The sequence below is a fragment of the Takifugu rubripes genome, chromosome 3, assembly GCF_901000725.2.
Source record: "Takifugu rubripes chromosome 3, fTakRub1.2, whole genome shotgun sequence".
NCBI lineage: Eukaryota > Metazoa > Chordata > Actinopteri > Tetraodontiformes > Tetraodontidae > Takifugu > Takifugu rubripes.
This window is the reverse complement of record NC_042287.1, coordinates 12,916,018-12,928,322: the sequence shown is the minus strand read 5'-3', so window position 1 is coordinate 12,928,322 and position 12,305 is coordinate 12,916,018. Positions and strand designations below refer to the sequence as shown.

General features: G+C 42.0%; 2 protein-coding genes and 2 long non-coding RNA genes across 4 annotated transcripts; 2 read left to right on the top strand and 2 right to left on the bottom strand.

Moving 5' to 3' along the window:
* Nucleotides 1-80: 80 nt before the first annotated feature.
* On the bottom strand, nt 81-2,552 carry LOC115249283 (uncharacterized). The gene is made up of 2 exons (XR_003887978.1): nt 2,417-2,552; nt 81-2,197 (listed from the first exon to the last, which is right to left on the bottom strand). It is a non-coding gene; the product is annotated as an uncharacterized lncRNA (long non-coding RNA).
* Nucleotides 1,483-3,930, top strand: LOC105416209 (cytosolic sulfotransferase 3-like). The gene is made up of 8 exons (XM_029834503.1): nt 1,483-1,617; nt 1,827-1,959; nt 2,035-2,163; nt 2,245-2,345; nt 2,488-2,614; nt 2,698-2,795; nt 3,425-3,599; nt 3,671-3,930. The coding sequence occupies exons 1-8, from the start codon at nt 1,597-1,599 to the stop codon at nt 3,778-3,780; spliced, it is 894 nt and encodes a 297-aa protein (XP_029690363.1). The 5' UTR covers nt 1,483-1,596; the 3' UTR covers nt 3,781-3,930.
* An 808-nt stretch (nt 3,931-4,738) lies between these two features.
* Nucleotides 4,739-6,006, bottom strand: LOC115249282 (uncharacterized). The gene is made up of 3 exons (XR_003887977.1): nt 5,526-6,006; nt 5,262-5,394; nt 4,739-5,186 (listed from the first exon to the last, which is right to left on the bottom strand). It is a non-coding gene; the product is annotated as an uncharacterized lncRNA (long non-coding RNA).
* Nucleotides 6,007-6,139: 133 nt separating this feature from the next.
* On the top strand, nt 6,140-8,917 carry LOC101078959 (cytosolic sulfotransferase 1-like). Its single transcript, XM_029834504.1, has 8 exons — nt 6,140-6,656; nt 7,103-7,241; nt 7,329-7,466; nt 7,833-7,933; nt 8,026-8,152; nt 8,246-8,343; nt 8,419-8,593; nt 8,676-8,917. Exons 2-8 carry the CDS (start codon nt 7,103-7,105, stop codon nt 8,786-8,788), a joined length of 891 nt encoding a protein of 296 aa, XP_029690364.1. The 5' UTR covers nt 6,140-6,656; the 3' UTR covers nt 8,789-8,917.
* The last annotated feature ends 3,388 nt before the right edge of the window (nt 8,918-12,305 follow it).

Below are 12,305 nucleotides of genomic sequence, written 5' to 3'. Positions count from 1 at the left end.
GGAAAAAGGTTACGGGAATGAAAAAAATTCTTGTCTGGTAATTTTGATAACTTCAACTTCTTGAAACAAATCACACAGTGTTCATTGTCACATTGCATTTAATAGTGAAATAAATTTGCCATTTTTCTACAGGTAAAGATGTTTGGAATGGTCTCTGTGCACGCTTCTTTATGCTTATCAAACACATCATTTGACACATTTCTGTTCACATCACTGCTGTTATCAGACCACCTGGAGTTAGTAAACTGCTGCAAGTTAATCAATGTAGATTAAGATCAACACCTAGTTGAAGAACTGCTACTGTTTTTTAGTTGCCTGATTATATCATACAGTCAGTTTAGGGTCATTAGATAGTGTTCTGGTGTTGCACAGATTGTGGTCCATGATTATTCATCCATACAGGGAGTCGTTGGACCGGACAGCTACATTTAACAAGTAAAAATGGACAAATGCACTCGTTGTTTTGATGAAGATAGAAGGCTTAGTCTTTATCAATATACGACAGCAAACACTCTTGAAGGATGGAAAAAACTTTGGTACAAAGAATTACTTTGTAATCCTTTCTTTCCTCCATGTGGAAAAATCAGCTTCGCGTCTCCTAGTGACGCCATCTTTGACACCGAACTTGCATCCGCGTGACGTCTCTAGTCTTCTTCGTTTACTTTACGACTTCCGTACTTGAGTTACCGCCCTCTGCTGGTAACAGTCCACTCCTCCTGCTAATATAAAGGGATGACAAATGACAATGGAATTCAGAAAACCCGTCTGGTTTTGTAATCTCACTCTTAAAGATTAATCTTAAGTAATTGTTATGAATCGACAACACTGAAAATAAAGATGACCATCTTCTTTGTAATCATAGTCATTGCAAAAGCCCAATAGTTGTGTTATGACTATCAATCCGACTTCTTTTGCTTGTAAATACAAATAAATAAAAATCTTCCGAAACAAAAGTGCATCAAGATTTCTAAAGCTTTATCTAATGGAAATCACTGTGGCAATCTGTCCTTATTTAGGCAAAAACGAACTTTGTACTGGCAGTAAACATACCAGTCAACATTTTAACTATAATCAGATGTCAGAGGTAACTTCATTCGGTCTCTCCATCATTTAATTTTTAATTTTTTTAATGATTAATAACCAAGTTCCTTATTTTGCATGCTGTAAACTTGAAAAAGAAACTAAAGAGAAACACTGTGGATGGAACATAATGAAAACAGGATTCTGTCCTTTGGAAACTTGTCTTGCGTTTACTCCAAAGTGCTGTTTATGCATTAAGCAAAGGGCAAGTACAATACAGCCAAAATCATTCTGTAGTTTTTCACCAGTAAAAGAAGCATTTAAATATTTAGACATTCCCAATGCTCGACCCAGACTGTGGTGGTAGATCTAGATGTTATATACTGTCGATGTATCAGGATAAAGTAAACAGGCAGCTTAATGATTACTTCAGTGTAGCATTAGCTTTCTAAAGATTCCTTTACAAAGCTTCTCACAGAAAAAGAGGTGGGACTGGGCTTGCCACTCATATTTGGAACTGAGCACAGCAGTTTCAAGTTACCGTACACAACAGAGACGACAGCGGAGGAACAGAAAATGTCTGTGAATCCTGATAAGGTAGGTCATCTAACATCTTTTAATCTGACCTGCATCGTGTAACTTCAGCATCAGTACGATGTATTTCTCATTGTGATTGTCTTTTTCCCCTAATTTACATTTGGCTGTGAAATCAGCAGTGCCAATGAACCCCGTCTGCATGCTACTCCGTCCTCCACAATCCTCCTGTAATAACACTTATCTTTATTATCATATTTTCAACACGGGAGACGCCTGTTCGAGGAAAACTCTTCGATCTCCATGGAGTGCCGATGATTGAATGTTTCGCATCCAACTGGGAGAAGGTTCAAAGCTTTCAGGCCAGACCAGATGATATCCTCATTGCCACATACCCTAAAGCAGGTTGGTGCATGCAGATAATTAGTGTAAAGTTAGTTATAATGTGAAAAGGTGGTGATTATTTTTTCACCACCCCAGGAACAACATGGGTTTCCTACATCCTCGACCTGCTGTATTTTGGCCAGACTTCCCCAGAGCGTCAAACATCTATTCCCATCTATGAGAGAGTTCCCTTCTTGGAGAGTGCCTTCCCGTTTATGGATACAGGTTGAACAGACATCCATGTTAAAAGGGTTAAACACTGTAATTGTGAAACATTCCATAATCTTTTTCTCATTTCTTGTTCAGGAACTGAGCTGCTGGAGAAGCTCCCAACCTCCCCACGAATAATTAAAACTCATTTTCCAGTTCAGTTTGTGCCAAAATCTTTCTGGAAGCAGAACTGTAAGGTGGGGAAATTATCTGTTTTGTTGTATTTTATTTTGTGACAGTCTTTAAAAATGTGAAAGCCATAGTTTACCTGTAGATTTGTCCCAAATCCTCTCACTGGCCTGGATGTGATACATTATAAACATGGTCCTCTCTGTACAGATCATTTATGTGGCTCGTAACGCCAAAGACAACATGGTGTCATATTTTTACATGGATCGCATGACGTTGACGCAGCCAGATCCTGGAGACTGGAACACCTATTTCCAAAGATTCATGCAAGGACAGTGTATGTATGGAATGACCTTTCACCTCTGTACTGGAGCAGAGTGGCTCATATTTGAACCATCAGATGTGTCTCTTTGTTTATAGTGCTGTATGGATCCTGGTATGACCATGTGAACGGCTGGTGGAAGAAGAAACAGAGTTACGCAAACATCCACTACATGTTTTATGAAGATATGATAGAGGTAGTTTTTTACATTCTTCCATCTATTATCAGATACCTGCTTCTTTTTTGTAATTTATCCTATAAATGAGCCTATTCCTATTATTCTGTCAGGGTGTAAAGTACAGAATAGAATTTAAAAGTTGTCTCCTGACCTGTAATGTCATTAGAGGCAAACCTCCATCATATCTGGAGAAGCTGATAGGATCATATCAAGTCAATCGATCGCTCTTCCCTCAGAGAGCTGGTTCCCAGAATATTTAGGTATCAGGCCAATCTGCTGTGGGTCCTGCTACAGAAGAATGGCTCCCTCATTACTTTTAAGAGGATGTAAAACCTTCCTTTAAAAAACAAAACAAAAACCCTTTAAGTCTAATTCTGTAGCCACAGTTGTTTAACTTTTGCCTACCAGCCCAAGAGCAGAGTCATTCTGCTCTTGGGCGGGCCTGCTCCTGCTCAACGTTTCTTCCTGATAAAGAGATTTTCTTGCCACTGTTTGTTTGGGGGTCAAACTCTGAGTTTCTGAGCCTGAGACAATATTATTGTAACATATGATGTATAAATAAACTTTAACTGAATTACAGCAACATAAATGAGCGAATATTTTTATACATTGTGACTTTTCCTTGTAAATTCTCTTTTTTTCTTTAGGATACAGGAAGAGAAATCAACAAACTCTGCAACTTTCTTGGTTTGTCTCCTTCAGAGCAGCTGAAGACACAGATTTCAGGCAAGGTTAACTTTGATAGCATGAAAAACAACGACATGGTCAACTATTCTACCATTGGCGTGATGGATTTCAACGTCTCTCGTTTCATGAGAAAAGGTATCTAAAATGGTTTAACCCAGTAAAGATGGTTGATGAGTGAGTCTAAACATGTGACTGTGGCTCTGCAGGGAAGGTTGGGGACTGGAAGAACCATTTCACCGTGGCTCAGAATGAAGAGTTTGATGAAGACTACAAGAAGAAGATCAACCCTGCTCTCAACTTCCGCACTGAGCTTTGATTCATTACTTTTTCTTCCAATAGTCTGTATTTCTTATAACATTTCTTGTGGGCTTCCATTCTCTTCCTTTCACTGTCTGCAGAGTATTGTGGCTCTGAAGAATGAGGTTATGGGAATAAAACATTCTAGTCTGGAGTCTTGAATACAGCACCCTTGGTTTTCAAGTTTGTAAATTCAAAGTTATACATCATGGAAGCTATATGAGAAACTTAATAATAATTACAAAATTACATTATAGGATGCAAAACAGGTTTCCTAAAAATGTTCATTAAGCGCGGAACAAGCTGAAGCATGTGAATGTGTCAGTGATTAATCCTTCATTGGATTTTTTTTCTCCAGTTAAAGATGTGTGGAACAGTTTTGTGTGTGCACGCTTCTCTCTGTTTATCAAACACACCATTTGACACATTTCTGTTGACATCACTGCTCTGTTATCAGAGCTTCTACAGTTGGTAACTATCTGTAAACTCCAACTTAGTAAATAACTGGTGCTTGTCTGTAATTTGTTTACATACACACATCAAATCAGTTCACAAACTCTAAAGTTCATTAGGTTTCATGGTGAAATTCTTTACACGCTTCTGAGTGTGGCGATTAAATCCAGTCCCTAGATATACGCTTATATTTGCTGCTGGTGGGGACATTTGATTCTTTTAGCATCAAATGGTGCAATGAGAGGAAGGTTGTTTTTCTGCAGTGGTTTTTGTGTGTGTGTGTGTGTGTGTGTGTGTGTGTGTGTGTGTGTGTGTGTGTGTGTGTTTTGGCAGCATGTGACATGAATCGTGTTACTAGCCCAACTGATGAAATCAGACTTCCAAATTTCAGTTGAGTTATGTTTTATCTTCATATTTGCATTTTTTTCCCATCACATTTATTAAACTGTTGTTTTCACGCCTGTTCGTTGCAGACCTGAAGCAGATCTCATAGCAACTGTTTCTTATTTTAACAGAAATGTATAGAAATTATTTCAAAAGTGTATGAAATTTCAGGTCATATTTAATTATTACAGTCTCAGACATGTTTGCATGTATTTCAGGTCAGTCAGATCCAGAACAAAGTAAAACTGCCTCAAGCATTCATTTGTTTAATTTCTTAAAACACCCCCAGTCCTGCGTTCTTATCTGCAGTCCATTGTGATCATGTGCATCTTTACAAACATTTGATATCTGACAAACTCTTTAAAATTTCTAATCTTAATCGAGTCATGCAGCATCGTGAGGGTCTGGTGGAAGAAAAAACAGACGTATTCGCACCTCCATTATGCCTTCTAGGAGACCTGATAGAGGTTTGTTTAAGGTTGTTGGTCTCTAATGAGTGGGAAACGTTCTCTCTGAGTTGTCTGTGCGTCCTGGTGTTGGCTTTGTTGAATGCTGAAAGGAAAGAGGACAAACTGCCACTTTCTGGGTCTGTCCGCCACCGTGGAGGAGAAGAGGTGAGTTATGCAGTTTAACATAGAAATAACAACATGGTCGACCACTTACCAGCTGCCATCATGGACATAAAAGATGCCTCACTTCATGTGGAAAGTTAACCTGATAACGGGACCACATGTTTATGAAATGGAACCTCAGAACCGACAGCAGTTTGCAGAGTGGAATCACAGGAATCATTTCACTGTGGCAGAGAATGAAGAGTTTAATGAAGAAATAAAAATGATGGATCCCCACTTCAGTTTCACACAGGAACCTAAACCGGATTGGATGTGTGTTAGATTAATAAGTAACTGACATTGATAAGTAACTCACATGTCTAATTAGCTCATCTCATCATTAAAAAGTAATTTCATCCTGTTTCTCTTCCACAGTTGTGATCATTTCTGAAAATTGTGCAGCTTTATTACACATCGCGCACCCAGAGTTTATTGTTCTCTGTCGGAAGGTTAAAAACAACAAATCCACTCAGCAGGGCGGAGGCTGCTGCAAATGACAGAAGAATGAAGCTGTTCCTGCTTTTTAAACTTAAGTCCTGGACTTTATTGCGAAACCTCTAGTGTGACCTCCAGGGGAGGTTGACGCCCATTTCAAGCTGAAATTGAGCCCAAGGCCTCCTTTCTATGAAGCAACTGTGCTAATCAGCATGGAGCCCCGCACTCGAAGATATACAATGTGTATACAGTTTGTTGGATCGCAATACCTCTCGTGTGTAGCTTCTAATCCGCGTGTTCTTTGAATGAAGACTTCAAGAAGAAAAATACCAATTTCAATATGTATTTAGCAATAGAACCAATTCAAGATACAAATATTACAGAGCCCCGGGCCAGTTCATAACCCTACAATAACAGAGTCCATTGCCAGGGCATGAAGTCTGACAACCTAACTATCCCTGACCCAATCTTTTATAGAAACACATATGTAAATTATTGATGCTAATTCAGTCCAATCCAGTCCTTCTTCTTGGATGACCTCGTCCTCTTTGGATGCTGGTGCAGTCCTTGCTCTCCATTGTCTTCCCAGATGGCCAGATCAAAGTTCACATTCTTCATGCAAATAAGCTTATTAACACCATAATGCTGACCCGTTTTGCAATGGGTGTTTAACACCTCCAGCCTGATTGTCTCCTGAGATTACAATGGTCTAAACAACAATCCTGTCAAAGTAATGTCTCTGATCTCTATTACACCTGCTAATGATTCTACCATGCCTAACTTCTAAAGTACTTCTAAAAGAAGACAGGAACATATGGTAGAACACATAATAACAAGATAAACACAAATTATCTTCAAGTTCAAAGGTTGTGTAGTAACGCTGCTGATAGTTGCACATGTATGATGTCACAGTGGAATGTACACATCTATTGTAATTAAAGGAAGTTATGTAACATCTCCAGGCAAGCAGTGAACTTTAAACAGCCTTTATTCTGGGCTGATACTCAACAGGGTGAGTGTCCGTTTGTGGCTTTTTCTCACTTTTTATACAGCAATATTGTATATTGTCAGAATTAGAAAAAGTCTAAACTTGAAATAATTGAAAGTAACTGACTGGAGGAATTCTGTTTTTTACTTTTAACTGTGTCTAGATGCTGTGCTCAGCAAAGACTATGTGAGGAAATTTGCAGAGATGCATATTTTATTCACAGACAGGAGAATGAGGGGGAAAAGATTATAGGACAAGGTGCACTTGGATGTTGCAAGTGTGTTCCAAAAGCTGATCTCAAGTGTTCTATGACACGATAACATCAAGATTCAAATTGATTTTATATATAATGTCTAGTGTATTTGAGTTGATTCAGTGTAAAAAATAAAGAAGAGACTGTCAGGAAGTAGACCTAAAAAAAGACAGATTTGCGTTATTAAGTAGTAAAACTGCCATGTTTGCATATTTAGATGGAGAAGCCACCTCGTCCAACGCTGTTTGACTTCCATGGAGTCTACATGACCAACTACTTCACTCAAAACTGGGACAATATCCAGAACTTCAAAGCCAGACCAGATGACATCGTCATAGCAACGTATCCCAAAGCGGGTGGGTGTATTCACTATTTTCTGTTATTTGATGACTACATTGATTGGCCAGGTGCATTATGGGCTGAAAAAAATGTACTCATCTCAGGAACCACGTGGGTTTCCTGCATCCTGGACCTGCTGTATTTCGGACAGACGTCTCCAGAGCGTCAGACTTCCATCCCTATTCATGAACGAGTGCCATTTCTGGAGGTCTACATACCTAATGGACCTTCTGGGCACACAGGTTACATCACTGTCACTCTACCCAGACAACACACTACACAGCCGTGCATCATTTTTCTGACCTGGTTTAACCTTTAGAGCCTCAAAGGAATGTAATTACACTTTATGAAGCTCCTTTCATTCGCTAAAAACAGTTCAAAGTCCTTTTTGTAATGTACTAGCATTCAGTGAAAGTGTAATGAGTTTGTGACCCTGTGCAAGAGGCAAAAACCAGCTGCGGAGGTCATTGACACCATCTTGGCTGTTTGGCCAAAGTTAAGGTCGCAATCTGCCCTCCTGTTGAGCCTCGTTAAAAAGCCAAAAAGACGAGAAAAGACTAAGACAAGGTGAGATAAGACAAGATAACGCGCCTGTGTACTCACGGCAGGTAAAGATGCTGTGGATCGTCTTACCACCACTCCCCGCCTCATCAAAACTCACCTGCCAGTCCAGTTCCTGCCCAGGTCTTTCTGGGAGCAGAACTGCAGGGTAACAGTCACACCCCCAAAACTCTAACACAAACTTTTTTTTTTTGACAGTTGGCACCGAAAGGTCTCATTTTCTGCTTTCTCTTTGTGCAGATCGTCTATATAGCTCGCAATGCAAAGGACAACGTGGTGTCCTATTTCCACTTTGACCGTATGAACCTTATCCAGCCAGAACCAGGGGACTGGGACACCTTTCTGCACCGTTTCATGATGGGAAAAGGTTCAAACTCTTTTTATTGAGGTTTAAAAAAAAGTATATTATTGATAATATCAAGAATGAAGCCTGTGTTCTGTCTATTCAATCATAATTCAGTGACGTTCGGGTCGTGGTACGACCACGTGAAAGGCTGGTGGGAGAAGAAACAGACCTATTCAAATATTCACTACGTGTTCTACGAAGATCTTATCGAGGTGAGATCATCTGTAGCTGGTATCTGAATTGATTTGACAGATTGTTTAAACAAAGCTCTTTGTCCTTCAATGCAGGACCCTGGGCAGGAGCTCGACAGGCTCTGTTCCTTCCTTGGGTTGTCTCCTTCGGCTCATGAGAAGGAAAGCGTTTTAACCGGAGCCAAATTTGACAATATGAAGAAAAACAAAATGACAAACTATTCCACTGTCCCAATCATGGACCAAGGGGTGTCTCCTTTCATGAGAAAAGGTAGGGCTGCTACGCCCATTCTGAACTTCTGTCTTTCCATTTTAAATCCACGTGAGTCACATGACTCCCTGACTCTCTACAGGAAAGGTGGCAGACTGGAAGAACCATTTCACCGAGGCCCAGAATAAAGAATTTGATCAAGACTACAAGCAGAAAATGAAGAACTCCACACTTCGGTTTCGTGACGAGATTTAAACTCCCACTCAAATAAGGCTTAGCCTTCATAAGAGGATTAATTGATGAGTAATTTCACTAAGATTAGGCTGTTAAATGGGATCAGGCTTGTACTGATAGTGATGCCAGCAATAAATTATAAAGCTAAACTGTATGATTCAATGTTGAATCTTTATTTGACTCGTGGATCTTTCATGGATCTGTCCCACCCTGGGCCTCCTGTACAACCATATTGGCAACATATACTATACTATACTATACTATACTATACTATACTATACTATACCTGATATTTGACATTTTAAAAGAAACGATTCGGTGTGATTGAAACTAGTTATCTGCCTCTTTAGAGTTTGCTCAGCTGTGTTGTAAAAACAGCATTTTAAATCCCAAAGTAGTCACTGTGTCTGACTATGTGATAACGTTTCTGATCACTAGGTGGAGATAGAACACAAAATATGGGTATTTTTAGATTAGATTAGATTAGATTAGATTCAACTTTATTGTTATTGCACATGTACAGGTACAGAGCAACAAAATGCAGTTTAGCATCTAACCAGAAGTGCAAAAGAAGCAGCAAGTGAGGATAATAATACAGTATGGCGGTTATTTTACAATCGTTTACCGGGTTGTGCTATAAACATATTTTACAGATGGTGTTTACATTAAATGCCTTGGACTATAAGTGCAGGAGCTATTTAGCTATTTACATAAGATAGAGGAGATGTGCAAATTATAAATTACGTGTATACAGATACAGATGATAAAGTGCATGAGTGCGCAGGACAGGTTTAAACAGTAGCTACATTGGTTACTAAGCTAGTGAGTTGTTGTGTAAACTGCTGTAGTGTAGTGAGGTGTGGAGTGTGTAAGGGTCAGCAGGAGTTCAACAGGGACACCGCTCTGGGGAAGAAGCTGTTCCTCAGTCTACTGGTCCGAGTCCTGAGGGTTCTGTAGCGCCTCCCAGAGGGCAGGAGGGAAAATAGTCTGTGGGCAGGGTGGGAGGAGTCCTTGAGTATGCTGCGTGCTCGATGCAGGCAGCGCTTCCTCTGGACATCGCCGATGGCAGGGAGTGTAGTCCTTGTGATGCGTTGGGCAGTTTTCACCACCCTCTGCAAGGCCTTGTGCTCAGCGATAGTGCAGCTTCCATACCAGACTGACACGCAGTTGGTCAGGATGCTTTCTATCGCACAGCGATAGAAGTTCACCAGGACAGCCGAGGATAGCTGGTTCTTCCTCAGTGTCCTCAGGAAGAAGAGGCGCTGGTGAGCCTTCTTGATGATGCTGGAGGTGTTTGTGGTCCAGGACAGGTCCTCTGAGATGTGGGTCCCCAGGAACTTGAAGCTGGAGACACGCTCGACGGCCATCCCGTTGATGTGGATGGGGTCCTGTGTGCCTCCTCTTGCCTTCCTGAAGTCCACGATGAGCTCCTTGGTCTTGCTGGTGTTGAGGACCAAGTTATTGTTAGCGCACCATGTGATCAGGCGCTCTACCTCCTCTCTGTAGGCTGTCTCGTCGTTGTTGCTGATGAGACCGATCACCGTTGTGTCGTCTGCAAACTTGATGATGGAGTTGGATCCATGTACAGGTCTGCAGTCGTGGGTGAATAGAGAGTAGAGGAACGGGCTCAGCACACAGCCTTGTGGCACACCGGTGCTGAGTGTGATGGTGGTGGAGCGGCTGTGACCTGACCTAACATGCTGTGGTCTGTCGGTCAGGAAGTCCAGAGTCCAGAGTCCAGTTGCAGAGGGAGGGGTTGATGCCCAGGTCTCCAAGTTTGGTGATCAGCTTGGAGGGGACGACGGTGTTGAAAGCTGAGCTGAAGTCAGCAAACAGCAATCGTGCATAAGTGTTCGTGTTGTCCAGGTGTGTGAGCACAGAGTGCAGTGCTATGGAGACTGCATCATCTATGCTCCTGTTGCTGCGGTAGGCAAACTGGTGTGGATCGAGTGTGGTTGGGAGGCAGTCTTTCAGGTGAGCCAGGACCAGTCGCTCGAAGCACTTCATAATGATGGGGGTGAGTGCTACCGGGCGGTAGTCATTGAGGCAGGTTGGTCTGGAATGCTTCGGAACTGGGACGATAGTTGTGGCCTTGAAGCAAGACGGGACCACTGCGTGGGCGAGGGACAGATTGAAGATGTCTGTAAAAATCCCGGCGAGCTGTTCTGCGCATGCCCTGAGCACACGTCCAGGGATGCCATCAGGACCAGCAGCCTTGCGTGGGTTGATCCGGCTGAGGGCTGTGTAGACGGCGGTAGATGATAGTGTGATGGGTTGGTGGTCTGCTGGGAGAGGGGTCCTAGTGGCGGTGTCCTTTTCGAAGCGAGCATAGAAGGTATTAAGCTCGTTCAAAAAGGTGGTGTCCATGACTGTGGGGCTGGAGTTGTTGGGTTTGTAGTCGGTGATGGCCTGGATGCCTTGCCACATACGCCTGGGGTCAGAGCTGGAAAAGTGACCCTCAATTTTGCGTTTGTAGGTGTGCTTGGCCTTTTTGATGCCCCTCCTCAGGTTAGCCCTGGCTGTGCTGTAGGCCTGGGCTTCTCCTGATCTGAAGGCAGTGTTGCGCGCCTTCAGCAGGAGCCGCACCTCCTTGTTCATCCATGGCTTCTGATTGGGGTATGTGGTGATCCGCTTCGTGGTGGTTATGCTGTCGATGGTGGTGGTGATGTGGTCCAGAACAGTGGAGGTGAAATTGTCAATGTCGGTGTGTGTGTGTGAGCCACAGCTGCCCTGGGGCGTAAACATACTCCAGTCCGTGTGTTGAAACCTGTCCTGGAATACGGAGTCTGCTCCCGCCGGCCACACCTTGATGGTCTTCATTGATGGCCTGACGCGGTTGATGAGGGGTGAATACTTGGGGGTGAGGAACAAAGAAAGGTGGTCTGATTGTCCTAGGTGGGGGAGGGGTGTTGCCGTATAGGCACCAGCCATGTTTGTGTAGACATGGTCCAGAGTTTTGTTTCCTCTTGTATTGCAGGAAACATGTTGGTTTTTACCTGATGTTTGTTGTGCTCAGAGTCTGTCCGTCCCTCTGTCTGTCTATCTATCTTTTGCCAGCAGTGTTTGGATTCTGGTAGGACCATTTATCCCAAACCAGCTCCATGACTGATTTGAACTTTTTATAAGGAGCACAGAATATTTTAGAAGCTGAGTGTTGTGTTTCCATAGAACAGAGAAACTAAGCAGATGGAAAAAATCACCGTCCTGGTGCTGTTTGATAAAATGAGTTTTGGAGTTGCAACATGAGATATTTAAGCAGAAAGACAGTACATGGAAATTATTCGTTAACTATTAATTTATGACATGATGCTTTTTTTCACACTGTGCTTGAAAATCTGCAGTTTTTGCTTTGTTTTTTTTTTTGTTTTTTAGCTGGATCTGGATCTGTCTGCACTTTTTTTTTAGTTTGGGCCATCTTCTTTTATGTCCTCTGAAAGTTTTTGTCGTCCTTTTACATTTACTAAATTCTTCCCGCTGCTGCCTCCAAAATCAATTAACTGAAGGCAGGATTACAGTGCAGTACCTCTATTTCCTTACT

Excerpts from the sequence above, each read along its gene's own strand:
- LOC101078959 (XM_029834504.1), top strand. The coding sequence starts at position 7,103 with ATGGAGAAGCCACCTCGTCCAACGCTGTTTGACTTCCATGGAGTCTAC. Across the intron at positions 8,344-8,418 it reads TCTACGAAGATCTTATCGAG|GACCCTGGGCAGGAGCTCGA; the intron begins GTGAGATCATCT and ends CCTTCAATGCAG. Across the intron at positions 8,594-8,675 it reads GTCTCCTTTCATGAGAAAAG|GAAAGGTGGCAGACTGGAAG; the intron begins GTAGGGCTGCTA and ends GACTCTCTACAG.
- LOC105416209 (XM_029834503.1), top strand. The coding sequence starts at position 1,597 with ATGTCTGTGAATCCTGATAAG. Across the intron at positions 1,618-1,826 it reads TGTCTGTGAATCCTGATAAG|ACGCCTGTTCGAGGAAAACT; the intron begins GTAGGTCATCTA and ends TCAACACGGGAG. Across the intron at positions 2,346-2,487 it reads TCTGGAAGCAGAACTGTAAG|ATCATTTATGTGGCTCGTAA; the intron begins GTGGGGAAATTA and ends CTCTCTGTACAG.